This window comes from Protopterus annectens, chromosome 13.part0 (genome assembly GCF_019279795.1).
Source record: "Protopterus annectens isolate FY-2018-M chromosome 13.part0, PAN1.0, whole genome shotgun sequence".
NCBI lineage: Eukaryota > Metazoa > Chordata > Ceratodontiformes > Protopteridae > Protopterus > Protopterus annectens.
Window position 1 is genome coordinate 744,226,716 of NC_056747.1, and position 22,961 is coordinate 744,249,676.

At 38.2% G+C, this 22,961-nt stretch overlaps 1 protein-coding gene across 3 annotated transcripts in view; it reads right to left on the reverse strand.

Moving 5' to 3' along the window:
* Nucleotides 1-22,961, reverse strand: part of SEZ6 (seizure related 6 homolog) — a 2,840,429-nt gene that overhangs the window by 120,980 nt on the left and 2,696,488 nt on the right. For all 3 annotated transcript variants that reach the window (XM_044054437.1, XM_044054436.1, XM_044054435.1), the window contains exons 12-13: nt 16,739-16,930; nt 8,747-8,941 (exon numbers count right to left, since the gene is read on the reverse strand). In XM_044054437.1, the coding sequence (XP_043910372.1) occupies nt 8,747-8,941; nt 16,739-16,930 (387 nt within the window). The remainder of the gene's footprint in view (nt 1-8,746; nt 8,942-16,738; nt 16,931-22,961) is intronic.

A 22,961-nucleotide genomic window follows, 5' to 3' on the forward strand; every position in this document is an offset into this window, starting at 1 on the left:
ATGAGTAATGAAAAAGAACAGATTACATGTATATGCATTATACAAGAAGATGACCGACCTATTAAGCCAGAAATAAATGTAAGATTCAATTCAAAAATTCAAAATGGTTGTTGAATCAGGGGTACTGGTTAATATTTTATCAGTTTTTGTGAGATCACTGTCTGAAATATGTGCATCATTTAAGTTTGCCAGTACATACAGACATATTTTCAAACTTGTCTGATGGCTTATCTGATCTCTGCAGATCTTTATAAGTGTCTTAAACGCAGTGTATAAAATCTGTATGTTGTCCAGATATTTGGCTGTGGGGTAGCTGATCAGGTTAGAGAGTTTTAACCTGCAGCACAAAACAAGGTACATCTGTCATGTTATCACATTCTATAATTTTTGTTGTGAAACACCTGTTTTATGGTCTTGGCCAAAATTACATAATATAACAAAATATAGAGGATTGTGATAATTTCTCTGATCTTAACCAACGTTTTATGCATTTGTGACATAGATACCAAGAAATTCACACTGAGAAGGAACAGATCAGTAAAATCACTGTCTATTAAGGTTAAGAAGTATTTTAAAACTGTTGTGTGACACTGTACAGCAGCTCTGAAACAAAATACTGACATTCCAAAGTGGTCCTACATGCATACTGCTTAATGTCTTGTCTGAAAGTTTTTAAATAACAGTTTTTATTGACATGGAAACATGAATAGTGTTATCATCACATGTATCTTATAGCCACAACAGCACAGCAAGTGATTATCAGAATCTCCTACTGAGCTGTGCTGAAAACAAATCCTTTGTCAGTTTTGTATTTGTAATATCATACTATGATCTACATAATGTCATATGATATAAGTAATGTTGTTGATCTGTACTTGGTGTCTTTTACAGAATTCCATGTCATGTTCTGTATGAGTCACATACAAGGCGAGTTGAACATTTTATCATTTTGCTGATAAACTGTCATGGCTGAATGGTCAAAGACAGACAAATAAATTGAATTAAGCAAATGGAAACATAATAACGATACCTTTGTTTCAGTGATGAAGATCAAATCAAAACTGAATTCATAAATTTTGTGCATGTGAATCCCAATTTCTTCAAAGCAGAGCCAATGTTTTTCAGCCAGAGCATGTATCTGAAGGAAAAAGGTTTACCATTGTCTCCAGTCTTGCCCGGACTTGGAGTTAGTATATTTAGAGATGAAGACAGGTGGAGTGCAGGGACATGCATCTCTAAACAAAGCTTTTTTATTTATTTTTTTGTCAAATATGATTTTGCCAGTTGTCAGCTGTTTTGTATTACTTAGAGTTTGAAATAAAACAATTTGAGGATTTCCCATGAATCTAACATAGTGAGCTAAAGTTTTGAAATATTAGCAGAAGTGGTGATTATATGTAACCTGTTTACTGATAACTTTTGTTAAGGCAAGATTCTGAACTGTATGACAATGAGGCAGAAGAACATTTTGAAATGTTGGCCTTTCTTTGATACAGTTTTTTTTCTAAGTGTTTACACTTCATTATCTTGAAAACCATGTGAATTACAGGTCTAAAAATGCATATTTGATTCAGTATATAAGGAATTAATTCCACTGTCAGGACTTTCACCTCCCATTGTTTTCAGTGCTCTGTAATGCATTTTACTAAAATACAACACTGCAAAACTGCTCTGCCATCCAATGCAGTATAACTTAATAGATTTGTTACATTTGCCACATACATGTGAAATGCAGAAAGTCATTATGGCATACTATATTTGCTGTACCCCTAAAACGTCTGCGCTTATGTGCTTCCAATAGTAGCTACAGAGGTGAGAATAGTATTACAGTTAATTAAGACATTATTTTTTTTTCTTTTGAGTTCCTGAACTTTCTGCAGGATACAAATGTGGTCCAATTTAAAGATTCAAAATAGTTAATTGCCATATTATTTAAACAAATATATAATTAAAGATGGACAATAGCAAACTCTGAAATCCATATTAGGGTCTGCATTCCTTATACTCCCTGCTTAATATAATCAACCTCTGAGGTTATTTTTTTCTCCTCAAGGTAAAAGGAAAAAACGTATAAGGGTTTAGCTTCTTCTCTTCCCTTTTAGCTGATATGGCAATTTGGCTGAGTTGTGTTCAACCTACCAACTTACACTCCCTTGAAAGAGCAGCAATTTTGGACTGTGTGAAGACATCATTCCTTGCTTTCTGCATCTGGCCACATGTATAGCGCTTCTTCCCGGTATGTAATTCTATAATTTACACCTGTTAGCAGAATCAAATAGACAATCATATCATAGAATTTGCGGGAGTGTGCCCCATTTCATCGTACAATGTAAGGCATGCTACATAATGAGCAAACATATCACTTAATAAGAGAAAGGAATGACACTGCTGCTGTACTAGTCACTGTAACGTTATCCCTAAGTAACACATATGGGTATTTTACATTTACACTCAAGTTAAAGGGCCTCCTCATCCCTCAGATGAGTTGTTAAACCAAGTCCGCATCCACCTGAGTTATTCGTAGTTCAACTAGATGCAAAAGATGCCACAGCACCTATAAAAAAAGAAAATTTCTTCATGCCCAGGCCAAATTTATCCTAGCAGTATATGTATCATCTTGGGTCTCCCTTGAAAAGGGGCTAGTAGCCTAGTGGGACTAACCTGGTCAACAAAAAATAAAATGAAAAATAACTAAATAAAAAACCCATGTCATCATAAAAGCTACTGCGGTACTCTAATCTAGCCTACTGGGACTAACTCAGTCAACAAAAAGCTACTGCTGTACTCTAACCCTTACCAGTAAAACTGCTGCAAAAAGCTATCACAATACTACAGTATGTACTGCTTTTGGGGAGTACCTCACTGTACTACTGGCACTCATGGTCACTGTACACTGTAGTAGAGTTTAGTGGTACCATTTGGAGACATTCATCATTTTCTAGGGAAGTGCAGTTCAAGACATGGTCGACAATACTTAAATCTCCAGCAATAGGACTGAATGTGACCTTTTTGAGTGTTTGGATTGCTTTGATTTATACTTCAGATAAAGAGAACTTCATATGTTGACAGTTTTTCAGTAGGGGTACATAGTTTTGAGTGCAGGTCTTAAGGCCCACTTGATTTGCTTACAGGAATATTAATACTGGCTCAAATAAAAACTTACTCTGCATGCCATTTCTGAATCACGCAGTGATCCTGTCATTAACTAAGTATCTCAAACAGTATATGTCTAGTATATTGACAGAGTTTATTGATCTCTACCACATTTATATGGCAGTACTGGTACAGCCAGGAACCCACTCACAACAATAGCAAGCTAACTGTAGAGCATCTAGAGCATAAATGTTGTCAACCAAAACAAATGTAGTAAAACAACACAGCTATAAGCACCAGCGGAATAAGAAGAATAAGGGGGACCCTCAGTAGGTTTAAAGAAGAAGTAGAATGAGGGGGACCCCCAGTAACCTTAAAGAATAAGGAGAATGAGGGGAAACCCCCAGTGGGCTCAAAGAATAAGTAGAATGAAGGAGAACCTCCAGTGAGCTCAAAGAATAAATAGAATGAGGAAGACCCCCAGTGGGCTTAAAGAATAAGTAGAATGAGGGAGACCCTCAGTGGGCTAAAAGAATAAGTAGAATGACGGGGACCCCCCCAGTGGGCTTAATGAATAAGTGGAATAAGGGGAACCCCAGTAGGCTACAGAATAACTAGAATGAGGGGAAATCTAGTAGGCTTAAAAAATAAGTAAAATTAAGGGGACCCAGTGGGCTTAAAGAATAAGTAGAATGACAGGACCACCAGTGGGCTAAAAGAATAAGTAGAATGACGGGGACCGCCAGTGGGCTTAAAGAATAAGTAGAATGAGGGGGACCCCCAGTGGGCTTAAAGAATAAGTAGAATGAGGGGGACCCCCAGTGGGCTTAAAGAATAAGTAGAACGACGGGACCACCAGTGGGCTTAAAGAATAAGTAGAATGAGGGGGACCCCCAGTGGGCTTAAGGAATAGGTAGAATGAGGGGGACCCCCAGTGGGCTTAAAGAATAACTAGAATGATGGGACCACCAGTGGGCTTAAAGAATAAGTAGAATGTGGGGGGCCCCCAGTGGGCTTAAAGAATAAGTAGAATGATGGGACCCCAGTGGGCTTAAAGAATAGGTAGAATGAGGGGGGACCCCTAGTGGGCTTAAGGAATAAGTAGAATGATGGGGACCCCCAGTAGGCTTAAAGAATAAGTATTATGAGGGGGACCCCCAGTGGGCTTAAAGAATAAGTAGAATGATGGGACCACCAGTGAGCTTAAAGAATAAGTAGAATGACGGGGGCCCCCAGTGGGCTTAAAGAATAAGTAGAATGAGGGGGACCCCCAGTGGGCTTGAGGAATAAGTAGAATGACGGGGACCCCCAGTGGGAGAATGAGGGGCTTAAGGAATAAGTAGAATGATGGGGACCCCCAGTGGGCTTAAAGAATAAGTAGAATGAGGGGAACCCCCAGTGGGCTTAAATAATAAGTAGAATGATAGGACCCCAGTGGACTTAAAGAATAAGTAGAATGAGGGGGACCCCCAGTAGGTTTAAGGAATAAGTAGAATGATGGGACCCCAGTGGACTTAAAGAATAAGTAGAATGAGGGGGACCCCCAGTGGGTTTAAGGAATAAGTAGAATGATGGGGACCCCCAGTAGGCTTAAAGAATAAGTAGAATGATGGGGACCCCCAGTGAGCTTAAAGAATAAGTAGAATGAGGGGCACCCTCAGTGAGCTTAAAGAATAAGTAGAATGAGGGGCACCCTCAGTGAGCTTAAAGAATAAGTAGAATGAGAAGATATGCTAATTACAGTATGATTAAAATATGACAAAAAGGGGCAAATATCAAACAGTGACACTGGGGAAAAAGTTACTGACTTTCTATCCATAGATTCTAAAAGTAAGCAGTAATTCTAAGTTGCTGTGCAGATGCTTATCTTCTGGGGACACCGAGTGCACTGACTGTGGGGAATGAAAATGGGTAGTCTTAAAAGACAAAATCATAGCAGAGTCACCCCATCAAGTCAGTTTTGGTTAATTCTAACGTAGAGTGTTCATGAGAACAGTAGCATTGCAGAAAACATCAGTATGAGATTAATATGTATATTATTTCATTTGCTGATCACAGTGGTTACTGAAGTCATAAGTACTTGCTGATTTTCTTGTAGTGTTAGCAGAAACACTTGTAGGACCTGTTTCTGTTTCAAAGCTGCCTTACCTACTTAAAGAACAGTGCTTGTTTTTTATTTTGTAAGTACATATTTGTGTTGAACCTGACTACGTTGCTGTTATGCTAGCAATGGAGGACCAGAAGGAGAAAACTAATAAAAGAAACAGACATTAATGGATCTCCTAAACAGGACATGCTAGTCTGCAATGCATATTTTTAAAAACACTGAAAAAACAGTAATCAAATGTACAACTATAATTAACCAGCCATTTATCATGCGTTACATGATATCACAGTATATCATCACGCTGTTGTTCTCCAACAGAGATTTATTATATAGATATTGTCCAGTAAAAAACAACTCTGCCACTTCAAGGCAGCATATTTTGCTGGCATGAAGTATGGACTGACAAAAAGCAAATGTCTGCCATCTTTTTTTTATGCTTGCAAAACACGGTTTTGCTTTTAGGAAGTGTAAAATAAAAAAAAAAATAAATAAAAAGGAATAAAGTGTGTGTGTGTGTGTGTGTGTGTGTGTGTGTGTGTGTGTGTGTGTGTGTGTGTGTGTGTGTGTGTGTGTGTGTGTGTGTGTGTGTGTGTGTGTGTGTGTGTGTGCGTGTGTGAGCGATTGAGAAAGTGAGAGAGAAGGAGAAAGGCAGCAAGAGAGAAACAGAGAGAAAAAGACAAACGGAGATGGTGAGTAAGAGACTCCCCAAACTTTCAACTTTTTTGATCAAAAATTCTGGTTAAAGACAATAAAAAGAGGGAAAATACTTAAAATCAGGGACGATTTTTAAATATAACCCCAATTAACTGAATAAATACAGCAAGATTTTCCACCAACATCCATTTACTGAAAAATAAGAAGCAGAAATCTAGAATGTCTAGCTTCACTGACTGACACTAATATTTAGTGATTTACTAGAAAATTATACACTGTTGAGGTCAAAAGTACAATTCAGGTGAGGTGAGAGGCATAGGGGAAGGTTGCAGTACCTTACACTGCATGATTTTTTATTCATTTGATCACGATTAGCCATACAAAGTGTGCTCAGTCAACAAAGTAACTAATTACTGGACACATTTGACTATGGGTGTGCTCATGCATGTGTGAGTGTGTACGTCAACATTAAATACATATACAACTTGTATTTTGGATGGAAAATATTCCTTTGACTGCAATTACATATGCTACAGTAAATTAGAAACATTAGAAGGGGGAACTATTTTACATCAAAAATTAAAAAATTGTGTAGTATAAGAAAAAAACCCATAATTACTAAATAATATAAAAGACAGCCCTTTATCTACGCTCAGTAATGCCCACCAGAGTGGGCACTATCAGGGAAATAAATCCCTTCCAGGGGACATTATTTCCCTACAAATGCCTATCCTGTTAGGCATTATTGCTTAGAGATAACACTTTAGCACCAAAACTTGCTAGTTTCGTGTTTACCAAGAAAGTTTCAGCTGTACAACACAAATCACAGGGTGGGTTGAATACTGTGGCTTCTCTGGAATAAAACTTATTCTATTCTTTTCATGATGGTAAGTGCAGAATGTGTCTATAAACCTGCCTGCAGATGATATCTTTACCAGGTAGTACCACAGCTCCATTATGGAAACATTTGTAAATAGGGTAGTATACAAGATGTTTCAGGAAACTAAAAGCAGATACCTGCATAACAAGGAAGTGCCTGCTAAGCAAGCAGATAGACACGGAGCCACCTGATGTCCTGAATGACTCAGCCCAATGATTCTAGGTGACAATAACCAAAATAATCCGGTACACTTATTTTGAAACTGTCTAAGTGTCCCTTGCAATATTAGAATATTCACCAGTGGAGATTTGGTCAACTAACGGATTTAGATATCTTTTCTAAGATTTTCTCTCCTTACACCTGGCAACCATCAGCCTTCCTATTACTTTACTGAACCATCAAGTCATGGGATGTCATCATCCAGGCAGTTATCACAGTTGTTACTTGACCTTCTCCCAGCAGCCTCTTTAAAGTAGTCTGACGTGCACATACTCCCACTGTATTGGTCCTTTGGCAAATGTCCACTTCCTCCCACATGTTGAATCAAATCTGAGTGTGTGAATGCACTACTTAAAGGCATATACTGTACATCTTAGTCAATAATGCTATTCTGCTGTTACATTCACCTCTGCTAAATGCAAACAGTGTCATCAGTCAGGCTCCCTTCCCACAGAATCATGAACCAGTGTTATACACTCACTCCTATGCTCTCCATCTGCCTTCTTCAGGACCCTGATGACTAAATAATATGTCATTTGGGTCACAGTGAGGGCATGTCCCTCTTTGTTCCAGAGCCAGCACATTGACTGATGTAAATATAATTATTATTTGAATAGTACTGACCACTGCCATGAACGACTAATATACATAAGCATAAGAAACTATAAAACTAGATAAAGCAAATGCGTAATAGCTTAGAATAACTTTAAAAACAGGTATTAAACAAAGCCAAGGAAATAGCTGAAATACTGCTAGAGCCCTAAAGGATCAGTAAATATTTTATAAGCTTCATTTTAAACAAAGGTAAGCTCAGTATTTCGGTAGTGACATTCAGCAGAAACAATTCAAGAAAAATAGTTAAAAAAAGTATATGACATTTCTGATATAAAACCACTTTTACATTCATCAGTAAAATAAAGATCTAAACAGTGAATCATCTGCACTGTGTGAATAAAAATTCATCATATCTTGTTTATAGTAGATCATTAAACATGTACTCAGACTCAGAAAAAAATATTGAGATAAATATTGCAGCCTAAATATCCTGAGGAACAGCTCTGGTGAACAATTCATTTTTACACTCATTTATTATACATGAACGTGCCCTATTTTTATATAAAATATGATGAAAGAAAAAACCCACATCCACTTTGACAAAATGATGACTGCCATACTTATTAATATTTCATCTAACTATATGACTTTACTGCAGATTTTTTTTTGTTCTGATACTCACTGATATTTTAGGTTCCTTATATGTGATACTATAAGTTACTCTGTAGTCACTCTGGTTTGCTGCTTCCTTAATGTTCATTCAACATAAACCAACCTGCAGATGACATGCTGTTAATGGATTCTGAAAATGAGAGGCAGACTGTAGGTTTTGTAGTGGTGAACTGTACCGAATATCACATGTTCAAATCTTGACATAGTCCTTTGTAACAAAACTGTAGATAGCTCTTGGACTTCATTTAAGCCCCAAAGATTATTAGCTCCATAATATGAAAGATTCAGATTCAGAGTAGTATTTACCTTAACAGAGTTGCATTGTGACTATCAGCATTATATGATGGTGGATGTTATATGATAAAATGTCAGTGGTCCCACATTTTTAGACCAAGCATGTAATGATAAATTATATCCACTATTAGTGGTGAGAAGGGAATTGCTGACTGAAATGCAAAGCTAACGGCTTGAAGAAGCATAATTTGGAATCTTCATTCTGTCGAAGAACAGGCAATTGTTATGTAAAATGAAACAGTAACAGAAACATGCTTTGTTACAGTGCCTACCTTTGCAGACAGGTGGTGTGTGACTCCACTGTGAAGGATGCCCTGGCACACATCTGATGTTTGCCTCCCCTGTCACCTCATATCCAGAGTAACAAGAAAAACGCAGCACTTCCCCTGCCTGATAGGTTCTCTTTTCAGGGCTTTGGAAGCCATTGTCTGGAACTCCGGGATTTCTGCAAGGTTCATACATCTCTGCTGCAAATATTTAAAAACAAACAGAAGCAGTAGCAGTAACACTTATATTTATATTGCATTATGTCCCAGAGTCACAAGGTGCATAAGAATACACTAAATATACTGGTTCAGTATAAATACATTAAGAAAACTACTGTTTTATATAATTGTGTGTGTTAATACATCCTAGCCTGCTGGCATAGGAGTAATCTATCTGCGACTCATTTTCAATAACTGCTGGGTGCTGAGAGCCAGCTGAGGAAAAGGTTGAGCAGCTAAGGTTAGCTGTCCTCTATTGGAGTGAGAAATACCTCACCACAACAGTGCCCTCTGTTGAAGGTTAAGGGCTGGTTACAATGAACTGAGTCTCTACATGGGGAGGAATGCTGACTGTTGTCTTTGGGGTATATGCATGGCAGCCTGCACAAAATTATCTAAAAGATGCAATAGGCATCAGGCATCATGGACTGTAAAGGCATAACGTAAAGCCCCCCCCTCAACTGTGCAAATGCTGGATGGATGACTAACCGTGATCTCCTGACTCTGACCATCCCTGCTCGGCAGTACTGAGGATCTTTCCCCTCCATCAGAGAGCAGATGGCAATCCACTGGTTTATATCAGAGATAAGGTGAAGGTGGTAGAATGAATGAATCATTAGAGGGATCAGAGGTCAAGTGGGAACAAGACCAAAACAGGTATAAAATAAAATGTTATTTATAATATGGCAAACATGAGTCATTAAAAGTAATACAGTAGCAGTATTATAAAAAACAGTCATAACATAAGTAACTTGTGTTTTCTAGTTGCCTGTCCAAAAATAGCAAGCATTCTAACTCATTTTTAGTTTTAAAGTAAAGTGGATTACCTTGTCTGTTCCTCTTCCCCTCTTCCTGTCTCACACACACACACACACACACACACACACACACACACACACACACACACACACACACACACACACACACACACACAAACTCATGAGAAATATTGATATGTTCAAAAAGTATTAAGTGAACATTTTGACACACATTCAGATTATTGCACATCTGTTTTGTCAGCTGAAATGTTTGCTGAAAGAGGCAAGTGGAGTTGTATTATGAGTGTGTGCTTGTGTGGGTGTGCGTGTGTGTGTGTTTGCAAGTTAGGGTTAGAGTTAAATTTAGGTAAGAAGATATATTTAGATAGTGTGTGTATGTGTGTGTATGTGTGTGTGTGTGTATGTGTGTGTGTCTGTGTGTGTGTGTGTGTGTGTGTGTGTGTGTGTGTGTGTGTGTGTGTGTGTGTGTGTGTGTGTGTGTGTTCATAGGTTAGAGATAGATAAGTGAACAGATGTAGTGTGTGTGTGTGTGTGTGTGTGTGTGTGTGTGTGTGTGTGTGTGTGTGTGTGTGTGTGTGTGTGTGTGTGTGTGTGCGTTCATGGGTTAGATAAGTGGATACATATAGTGTGTGTGTGTGTGTGTCTGTCTGTTTGTGTGTGTTTGTATGTAGCGTGTGTCCAAGCTGTCTTTTGTAGTGGTATTGTTATAGAAAGGGCTTTTCCTAAGGTAAGATTTTGGCTTAATGTCAGTGGGCATTGCTAAGGTGGTGTGGGAGGCCGATTGGCCCATTGTTTCCTCATTAGCAGGGCAATGGTTGTCAGGAAGGGGCCATCATTTAGATGGCCATTGGGGTGGTTTGAGGGATTTCTTCTAAGCTGTTCAGTCCCCATGAATGCCTGCCTTGCTGAGCCAGAGAGAGACATTCAATGGGCTGTCTGCACTAGGTGTCCCTGACGTCATTAAGGAAGTCTGCCAGCAAGCAGCTACACCCCCACCCTCAAACATGGGAAGTGGTTTCATCAGTCTCCACTGGAGAAACCCCACTTCACTGTATGCGCCTGAGTGCTCACCACCTTTTTACCACCCCAGGATACATGTACAGGCTACACCCATTCACTGTTCTCCTTCCATGCTTGGCTCTTCCAATGCTGGGGCTGCAAACTGAACCCCAGTCATCTGGATCGCAGTAAGGGCTTCATCTATCTTTGTCACAGAGGCAGTCTAAGCTTTTAATTTCTTTATGTGGTTTACATGCCTTAGTTTTACTTCAGCAGCATGTGAAAACACACTCTACCTTACTGCAATCTTGGGAAAGGCTAATGGCATTAGGAAGGAAATGGCTGAAAGGCTCAGAATTTGGATGTGTAGCAGGAGATGGTGAGGAGACTTAGAAGGAAAAGGTAGACAAAGAAGAGGATAAGAAGATGGTCAGGTGTTTGAATGTATCCGTTTGCTTGTTTCTTTGTTAGGCAGACTGGGGAGCTGCCCTAAATAACCCTCTTCCACAAATACCCCATGACAGTGTAACTCCCAAAGAACCATATTTAAACTCACTGACCATAATGGATCAAAAAATCACCTTTCAGAAATACCAAAATACAAAACAAAGCAATCATGCTTTTTTGTAGTTGGAAAGCCCCCTTGCACCTCTCATATTGGGCACTTCACCACCATGCTTCCTTACTTAAATTGACTAACTTCCTGGTCACATAGCCATGGGACAATAAGCACAGTACAAGGCTGAATATACCTACAGCACCAACTGCACAGTACAGTAGTAAACACGGTCATGGAACAGTAACACCTGGGAAAAGGGATTGATGGGGGAGACAACAGTCAGCCAAATAAAGGTAGATCAATTGTAGGGAATCTTTTCCAGCCATTTCCTGGGCCAATCAGCAGATGCTACAGAGTTGCTATAAAGTAATACAGAAGTAACACAGAGCTGATGTAGAGTAACACAGCAGGCAGTCATTTATAAATCAGCAAAGCAACAGGCAGTTATTCAGAAATCAGTAGGTCAAAAATAGTAATACAAAACACAAGCTGTATCAATACTAACCAGTTACCTTTGTAAATACATACAAGGCATTCTGTAACCCAATACTGATGGATTTACTACACATCAGAAAGTGGCATCAGAGATACTCAGTCCAGGGATATAAACCTCTTTTGCAACATCAACAGACCAGTTTGGAGGGACAGGTATATCTCACAGAGCATACCACTGCTGTGGAACAGACTCCCTGTCCACATAAAACAAAGTTCATCCCAGTCCTTATTCAAGTGCAACTTGGATCTATGGATGGGAAACAAAAAAATTATCCCATGACTGCCCCCTGTACTACTAACGAACAGAGGAACTCTTAAATGCTTTATCCCATGCATGGGTACCCTCAAATTATCTGTGGTATGATCCCAATTATTTTCATTAGGACTAATATATAATTATCGACCATGGGATGGCTAAGGCCAGTCTATTACCCAATGGGACAGATTAATTTAAGCATCAAAAGGGAAACTGGGTAGGCTTAAAATGGCCTGCAAGGGCAGCTAGCCTAGTACTTATCTACCCTGGAACTTGTATTTTACAGACATGTAAGACAGCTCAGAGAATTGAACTATTGCAGCAGCTATCCGTTTATTTATTTCTATTTCTTGCTTATTAGGTGGGCTCTGAAGGAACTTTATGTTAAAGGTTTCTGCAAAAAATCCATTTCAAGGACAACTAGTAGCAACACACAAGAAGAAAAATGTCTGCAGTTCATCACTGGAAAAACAACTAAGTGTTCACTACAGTTGGCACAGCCAAGGTGTTAAGTAACTTAAGAAAAATCTGATCAGAGCTAGTTCCCAAGGAGCTCTAGTGAGCCGTTAACGTATAACTGTGCTACCAACATTAAGTTTATATGCAAAGTGATCAAACAGGAGGAGAAAATGAAGAAGCAGGCTGGGAAAACTGGATATGTACATATAAAAGATAGAAGGACTGCAGAAAGGTGATAAATCTGAAATGACACTGATTTTACAGAATGTCTCTGATTTTGCCTCATAATTTTTGCCCTGTCCCTCATAAAATACTTGCTTTCCTTGTAAATCATTAAGGATTCGTGCCAATCAATAATGCTAAACATTAGAGTCATAACCTTTTAAACTAATTAGAGTATTTTTTTTAAATTGTCTGTGATTTTGGGACTTTGTTTTCCATTATTTTTGGTTTGCCCTTGATTTTTGAAAGAAGTTGAGAGCTATGTCAGAGAGAGACAGAAACTATATGGGCCCATACACATCAAGGAAAGAGGAATACATTCCAGAAAAAGAAACTGGGATGTTGTGGGGCTTGAATATAGGCTGGGATTAAGTTTCATAAAATAATTAGTGGTCACTAATGTTACAGGTGTGCTGTTCTAGCTCCCTTTAAACGTACAGAACAGATACCTGTATACCATGCTATTAAAATTTAATAAGTCACAAAGGGAATATGCAGCTCAATGACAAATGCATTTTAGAAGTTCTTGCAAAACGGGTTTATGAGTGCACTATATCTGCGATGAATTACTATGATTAGAAAAACATCAGAATATTACACAGCTGATGGGGTGGCAGCAAGCTTGAGTGCTTTGATGCACTTTATTTGCTCCATTAAATACATTTAAGAACTGGATCTACACCTGCAGTTTAGCAGAGCAAAAGAAGTATCAGCTTCCAGCACAAGAGAATGGAGTTTTGAATGAGGCTTTAGATGCACAGCACCGTTAGTCAGCAGACCTCTATCCAAAATTACTGATAACAGTGAGGTAAAGGGTTGTCGTCTAAGCTTATGTCTGTATCTATGCAGTATGTAAAGTATTCTTACACATTTTGGCTCTGTGACCATTGCACAATGTGAAATGAGGGGTTCATTTAAATAAACACTCATTTAAATATGAACTAATCTGAGAAATAGATATAGCAGTAGTACTGACTGAATGCAGGGGCATATGAAAGAGATGGGGGTATGGGGTATACCCTAGGAAAAAAGCAGTGGGTCATGTACATATTCACTGTAATGAAACAGAAAACACAGTGTCCACAATGTTGAAAGAGTCTGACAAGTCAAAGATATGCTAAAACTGGATCTTGGTCAAATCAGAGTCAATAATGTTTTTTCAGTAATTCTTCAGAGCAAGGATGGATTTAGGCATAAACTAAACAAGCTACAGCTTAGAGCTTTACCTACCAAAGGGGCCTCTCAACATTTCAGAATTGTTTCATTTCTTAAAGTTTTAATATAATTTCATAAATGAAAGTCTCTATAAATGAATCCCTCTTGTACAGCTCACATGACCCTCACTAACTGATTAAGATATGCTTTGCTTTTGCATCTATTCACATCTCCCATTCAAAGAGGTATGTGCAATACTATTCATATCTTTGCATACAGAATTAGCATCAATCATTTCTAATAACAAGTGAAACCAACTGAGACATTCACTAATTTGTTTACAGAGACAGAGTACTGTGTGCATCACACAATGGATGCCAACATGTTCTGTGTACATCACACAATGGATGCCAACATGTTCTGTGTGCATCACACAATGGATGCCAACATGTTCCTTTACAATATCAGACATTTTTTTCCATCCGTACCATTATACCTCAGAAGGCATTGGGAGAAGATGAAAACAGCACTAATTTTAAATTACACTGCTAGCAACTTTCCATTTTTACTTGATTTAGAAACTTTAGAGGATTAGCTGCATGAAGCTGTAGAACAGCTGATGAATGATTATCCAGACAATATTGATATTAATCTCACTGGAGAACTAAAGCAAACATTAAGCAAAACCATTTAGGTAAAGGACGTCTAACTATGCCACCAATATATGTATCAAGTAATCTTCTAAGACAAAATGAATTTAGCTTTTCCTGCAGTTGTTTTTAAGTCTAATTGTAGCAAATTGCTAATGGGAAGATCATTTCCATGACCAAAGTGAATAAAAAATGATCTGAGATCACCAACGACATAAGACAACTTAATATTATGTACATAGAATGTGATAAATTACATAGCTTGTCTTTTTTCATTTAAAAAAGCAAGAAAGAAAATATTATACACTGACTGATTTCTTAAATTTTTATCAGTGTTAATCATCTTACTGTTTTGCAAAATACATTTCATTTTCTTGTAATCACAAGTTTAAAACAGTATTTTACTTCTAGGAATTAAGTGCATTTAGTCACTGGGAGCCAATTGTTTTATTATTTTCCTATTAATAAATGTCTTGAAATTGAATAATCAGAGGCATATTTTTTAATGTTGTAATGGAACAACCCCGTGTCCCCAAAGTTTGATATGCAAGTTACTGGCATTGTTGCCAATGTTGCTTGTTACACAGGATTATTTTGTTAATATGTGGTAAACAGGGTTTCTACAGCTTCCTATAACTTAGGGCCTCACCATATCTAAATCTGACCCTACTTAATGGTGGGCATTAGCATGTTTACCCACATAATGCTGAACTTTGATGAAATAGTTATGATGCTCTGTCTTGGATGGTAAGCCCCTGAACTGTAGTCAGTCGAATAAGAGTAGCTAACTGTTATCTCCCCAACAGATAAATGTGTCTTCCCATGCATTTCAATCCACCATATCATAAGTAACAACATTCGGGTTAGTAGGAAAGCCTGTAATGAAAAAAAAAAGACTCCCCCAGAGGTAATGTAGGTTGGTCTATTCATCCCGTCAGTACTCAGTAATCCATAATTCATTACGTTGTAATACTAATTTTAAGGTATAACTTACCAGTACAGGCAGTAAATCTGTGACACTACATGTATTTTCTTGAGAGAGAGAGAGAGACGAGTCTGTGCAGTGAAGCCTTATAAATCCAAAGATCTCAGCTACATATGCACTGCTACTTGCTCATGAAGGGCTGATCCAAAGAACCTAGAATGCATTATTTATTTGTCAGTTTGATCAGTAACCAGTTAGGTTGTTGGGTTTCATGAACCTTCATCAGATATGATCAGGACTCAAGATTTAAAGTTCAAGTAAAGAAAAGTACTGATAAATTAAATACCAGGTATTACTATTCAGAGTATGAAGTGACATTAATATAGCAGACTGTACTGGTTACGGGAAACCTGAAAAGGAAGCTCAAGCAGGCAAGACAAATACAATGTTACATGTCACCAGATTCCATGCCCTCATCAGCATGTGGGTGGAAGCACATATTTGCATGAGTAGGGTTTAGGAGGCCACTTTATGACATGGTTACTCACATGGGTCCACTTGTGAGATTAGACCTTCATGTACAACCCACCTATACGGAGGCCTGAATGCTGTCCCCCTCCCAGCTGTCTCTCACCTCTGTACTGCAGATACTCAGTACAGCTGAATAACTTGGTCAAAGTTCAATAAAAAGGGCTCCATGGTTGGCTGGCATGGAGGCAAAAAGCATAAAGAGTAAAAGAAAAAAAATCTGATGCTTTCTTACTCATCTTTGACCTGTGCTAGGTTAATCTGATGGCATATCTAGCCCACATGCTACCAATGTAGCATAGAACCAAAATCACTCTTTTCTATCATAAAACTGGTATAGAAATGCTGAATTCATCCCTTTTAAGGTGTAGACCATTTGCTAATATTATCCACTGATTGTCATACACTCCATAATTTAACTCCTGATTATTTTGGTGGTGTGCAAAATTTGCTTGCAAGGTCGTGACTTGCTGACCAGAATTACTCTTCCTTCTGCCCGGATGAATGACAGCAGCATTCAATCTCTCCTGTTCTTCCCTTGCCTGTTCCTGCTAACATCTGAGCCACTATTTGCGCTCATCATCTATGTCTTAGCCAGGGCTTTATCCTTCAATGCCAGTGTGCCAGGGAGAAAGCATCTAAAAATTTTACTAAAAATCAAGCATGACATATGCATACTGTATCACTCCCTCACAGACTCATGTAGTTTGGAATCAAAGCAGGGTGTAATGCTTTTTAAAGTTTTTACTTACGAACACACTTGGGGAGCCGATCACTCCACTTTGGAGCCCCAGATTGCCTGCTGTAGCATGTAAGAATGTTGCTTCCTGTCAGCACATAGCCTTTATTGCAGATGTATTGCACTGTGGAGCCAATCAGAAACCTTGGGCTAGAAACCACTCGTCGGCTGTGATCGATATCACCAGGATCAGGACACGTAGTAGCTTAAATGAAAGCAGGAAGTGAGGAAGAACATTGTAACTGGTGAGTACTGCATATTTCAGGTACAGGCAAAAATATCATGAAAATATCTGTTACACGTTTTTACAGTAATGATATGCCACTGATCACGAACATCTCAGATTCACCTGCATTTCATTTATTGTACCTTAAATAATGCTTTTACATTTTTATCTCTGTGTTGTACGACCTCTTCATGGATGTCATGCTATATTTTCGTTTCTAAGATCTATTTTAAAATTGAACTGTACAGAGTGACCCTGGCTATGCTGTGAAAACTATTTTCCTTTCAGCCCAATTTAAGAAAAAAAAAAAACAACATTATTCATTATTACAAATGCGGATTTGCAAGGGTAATCTCTCACCAGATGTCATTTAGCTCAGTCAGTAAGCTTGTATGTTAATCGGGTATGTGTAAGTGTAACAGTAACATTCAGCAGGTCTTGAAACTTTATCAACATTAATCCAAGTTTATTGCAGCCTGGCAGGACTGCTATGACTCTGACAGGAAGAATAGACACTAATTTGTCAACAGACAGTAACAGTCAAGTTGCCAGGATTAGAAAATAGCATAGCATTAATAAAACTTAGGAAGAAATATGAATGTTATTTCTGTACCATAATGACTTCACAGTGGCTCACTAAAGTTATGTTTACCCACGTGCAACCAGCTTTATGTCATATGCCACACTGTTACTATAACATTCACAATCATTTTAAAGTACCACAAAGCATTTTTATATGATTTTTTTTCTAATTTTTATTTTTAAAACAAACATTTCAGTAACACAAAAAGCCCAATGGTTATGTTATTCACAAATCCTGCACCATATATTATTTCCATCATTATTTCTTAAGTAGTTGTTGTTGTTCTTCTTTCGGCTTTTCCCGGTTAGGGGTCGCCACAGCGGAACTCCGGTCTGCTAATGATTGGCAGTAGAATTTTTACAGGATTCCGAGGTGCCAGCTCGATTTATTTCTTAAGTAGTGTGAAACATATTTTGAAAGCATAATTCTACTCAATGGCATATTTAACAACATACAGACTACACTATACATAAAAGTAAATGTCCGTTCTCTCAGAAATAATTTTTCCCATAATTATTGGTACAACAGATAAAAGAGACCCATATTAAACTAAATTCAGAATGCATCTTCCAAAAATATTGACTATTTAATTCTGATTGCTTGAAACTATAATCAGAAGACTGCAATGGACATTTGTCTGCAGTATTTTATGTGATGGCAACCCCCCCCTTGTTATTTAAGAGAATGCACTCCAAGGTCACCATTACTCAGACAAAAGGCACATTGTTGGTTTTAGTATAAAAACATTATATTTACCTTTCTCCTTTCTTTAGCACTATTTTCAAAACACAGTGCTTGAAATTGTATGATTCAAATAATTAGTTTGGCAGAAGAAATGACATCCATTAAAGATCCAAACTAAAGCAATACACTAATATTAGAAAATGTAATACACATGCTTATTCATTATCATTAGATTTTGACTGCTCTTCAACTGCAATAATCTTTCTAAATGACTTCTTTCCATTTAAGGGACATCTATCCTCTTAGTAGTGGAAATTTTCAATATTTTAATTTGAAACTTGGAACGTATCCCTTTGTTCTGCACCATAAATGTTCCAGCTATCATTTCTCAGATCCATCCAGGCCAAAATCACTTTCAGTACAAATAGATGTTCCAGCTTTGATAATGTGAAATAAATGTTTAGCAATGCGTAAACATGCTTAACACTGTTTTCATAAATGGGGGTTAAAAAGCACATCTTTAAACACTGCAGCAAAATTAATAAAAAAGTCATGAGCATAGCTGGAAAGTGACAGTATGGCATTAGTTTAGATCACCTTACAAATGTGATAGTTGTCATGTACTGATCAAGGCTAAAATTATCTTTTAAGCCTGAAAGGCATTTCTCATTCGTACCAAATTAATTTGGGGAAAAAATATGCCTCATTGTCACTTTTCCCTTGGAAGTAGTGCTGCAAGAACAGTATAGTTTGGATTCAAGTATACGGTTTTGGTACATGATAATATACTCTGCAAACCTGGCAGAGTGGTAGTAGAGATAGGGGTCTGTTTAGAGGCAGGATTGCAAAAAATGCTCACTTACCAGAAGCAGAGGTGTTCAAGAGTCATGTGACTGTACCTAAAGTGGATAATCTGTATACCCCAATCTGCCATTCCTACCTCTACAGCATGTGCAAGCATAGTGAAGGATGCTTTACAAGACATACGAGATTCATGAATACCACTCAGTGGCAAACATATGAAACAACAATAGTGAACACTACCAAAGTTATGAACCACTTTAAAATGAAGTATATCACCCCTTACTTTGACAATTTCAGTATCTGACTTAAATTCAGTAATGTGTACTTTGCTTTAGGAAAAAAAAAAACAGCAACATATCAGCTGCTACATTCAAATGACATTTGACAAGGATTTGGAGCTACCTCTCTTGGACATTGGGAGTTGGGGAGTTGGGGTAGTGGCCAAACCTATACTTCCTGTCATCGTTTATGAGAAAATATGGCCTATGTATTTCTGCTTTTTTCCAGTACATGGTCTGTTTTCACAAGTTGTAGGACATTTGAGATTCAACAACAGTTAGCATGCAAGGTGCATGCACTTTTGTGTGTGTGTGTGTGTGTGTGTGTGTGTGTGTGTGTGTGTGTGTGTGTGTGTGTGTGTGTGTGTCTGTGTGTGTTGCATCCATGTTTCAGTAAATAATATTTTTATGTCTAATAATACATTATCACTTGAACCAGTATTTATTTGCTTTTACATTATGTGAATGCATCATACATACTTTAAAAAAAGATAAGCTGGAGGAAATATAAACTCATCAGTTGTTTATTAATAATGGTTGTACCTTCTTCATGTACATCACTCCATAGTCATTTACTTTTTATTATGTGTGTGTGTGTGTGTGTGTGTGTGTGTGTGTGTGTGTGTGTGTGTGTGGAGAGAGAGATGCACTAAACACACACAGACACACATCTACAGGTATTTTTCATAACCCGATGCAACCAAGTGTTTGAACAATGTGTATTTTATTCTTCAACTTACCTGTAGCACTGTTTCACCACTGGATGGCACCCTATCCCCATTCATAACATCCTACTGCGTCATTGTAAGTATCCTTTTTTGGTGTCAAACTAATGAAATGTGCACAGACATTGAGAAACATCATTTTATCAACATGTCATGGAAAATGTATAAACTATCCTTGAAATTATAAAAATGTTTCAGCACTTTGGCTCAACAATGCACAGTGATGCACAGATCTTTAATAATGCATTCAGGCGAACAAGCCAGGTGCCTTTAGTTATACAAGTGTTTTGCCATTACTATAAATGGAAAGGGTATAAGTTTTCTAATGTTTGTTGAAACAAGGAGCTCTTGATGCTAATAACAACAGGTGTATACAACTAATACATCTGGTATATGATTTTTGTTTCTTAATACAAGGTTTACTTTCATCCTAACTTAGAATCGATTAAACTTTAAACGAAATATACTTTTGAAATAAAACTGCAATAAAATCAATGAGAGAAAGACATAGAGGAAAATAACATTATTACAGAAACAAAAAAAGAATGCTGGATTCATTCACACAGGCGTCTTTTCTAACTTGACGTGAAGGCACATTTAGAGACAATGGAGAAGGAAAAAAGACTCTTGGTTACTGGCATTAAGCTGCAGCTACCTCAACATCTCTTAAAAAGAGATACATAGGACCTCTTGTCATGTGTAATTAATGTGTGGGCAGCAACCATGGAATCCACAGCAATCTGGAAATATCCCTAATTCTCAGGGCAATTTTGAGATACTTCATGGAACCAGAATGGTCTGTTTAAGTGGCCTAAATGCTTTCATGCACAAAGAAACATTTTTTATGGACTCAGTGCTGTGAATCCTTATCTAGCAGAAGGAGATGAGACAGGGTCTTTGCACCTCCAGGATTCCTATTTTTACATTAAAAAACACAAAAGAGTAAAACAAGTTTATATACTGCTGAGTTAGAACCAATCACTTCTGGTTCTGGGCTCTTAAATCTGTTCTTTCCTCAAAACTCTACAGTGCTTAAAATGCTTGCCTGTAAAATCACTTGCAGGACTGGCTTCTGCCTGCCTCATCTGTGCCAAGTCTGGTATCAGTAAGGGAGACTCCAATCATGTTATTCAAGTCTCTGGAGAAAATGCTGAATGTGGCAAGATGACAGCTGCAGTCTGGATACCGTTTCATGTAGAACAAGACTACCCAAACATAGAATCCAGTCTCTTCTAGACAAGGCATCACCCTTATGACAACTGCAGTCTGGATACCATTTCATGTAGAACAAGACTACCCAAACAGAGAAACCAGTCTCTTCTAGACAAGGCATCACCCTTATGACATTATCACAAACCACAGTATATATGTTTCAAGATGCTCTGACTCATGGTGTGCACAGCAATGTATTATGTCGCAATTCTTCAGCAGACTCTTCTGGGTCACTGGTAACCACTTGTGCAGATCTGCCTCATCTAATCAGCAGTTCTCAGGTTTGCAGATATCGCTTACTATGGTGGTCCGATGTAGAAAATTTCTCCTTTGGCAGTTCCTTTCCCCCACCACATCACTGGTGACGGTAGCTATTGGTGCATCAGCCCTAGTGCTGGGAAGGATTTCAATGTGTAGACAGTCCAAGTTATCTGGACATTCTCAGAAATCTCCCTTCACATCCAAGTACTGGAAATGACAGCAGCTCTTTTGTCCTCCAGTCTTTTCAGAACTTCCTCCCTGTGGGAGTTATTATCTTACAGTCATGCAATGTAGCAGCTGCAGGGTGCATCAGTAATTATAGGGGTACATGATCACCCAACTATAGCAATTTGCTGTAAGAGTCTGGGAATGGGCCATGTCCAGTAATCACTTCCTCACTTCAAATGCCAACTCTGGGGAGGCCAGTTCACTGAAATAAAAAACAAACAAGTCCATGTTTCTGTCATATGAATAGTCCCTTAGCCCCTCAGTAGCTGAAGAATCTTCTGGAGATGGGGGGATACATCCTCTGATCTGTGTACTTCCATGACTATCACCAAATGTAGCACTGTTTACTCCCACTTTCCTTCACCAAGCACAGCCCCACGGAATGCTGTAGCCCACAAGTGGCCATCTGAACTCTTCTCTTCCATTTCCTTTGACAGCAAAATTCATCCAAAAGGTGAAATTTTCAAAATCAAAGGTGATACTTTTAGTGCAATATCAGCCTCAACATATCTGGTTACCCCTGCTACTAACTTATCTTCTGGAGAAGCCTCTGCTTTTGAAATCCTCAAGAACTCTTCTGACCCATTCATCAGGCAAACCTTATCCAGTCATATACTTCCTGTGGCTAGCTGCATGACTTTTCCACTTCCAGCAGTGGCCAGTAAGCCTTCTTTCTATGAATTGTGTGGTTGAAGGTTTATCATTCCCTCAGAAGCCATGCACAAGAAAAACTTATAAAGACAAATGGACACATTTTATGATCTGGGCCTTTGTCAAGAAATCAGATCCATTTTTTCCCATATAGCCACCATTCTGTTGACTACCTTGCCCAAATATTTAATAACAGACTTAATTAATGCTCAGTTGAAGTCCAGCTGGATGTTCTTTCTGGTTTTGATAAAGGTCTCTCTGCCAGTTCCTTAGTGTTTTCAATGCCTTTCCTGCCAGTATCTTCTTTTTGAGGCTTTTGTCATGAGATCCAGTACCTCCCTGGTAGTTATACTTTTTACTAGAAAAATAAATCCTTTTATAGGCTCATAGATATGCACTAGGCTAGCTGCTCTTGCAGACCATTTTAAGCCTAGCCAGTTCCCCTTTTTGTGCTCGAAATAACATTTGGTTATAGACTGGCCTTACCCATCCCATGGTCAATAATTATATATTACTCCTAGTCAGAACAACTGGGATCATGCAACAGATAATTTGAGGGGACCCATGGATAGGATAAAGCATTT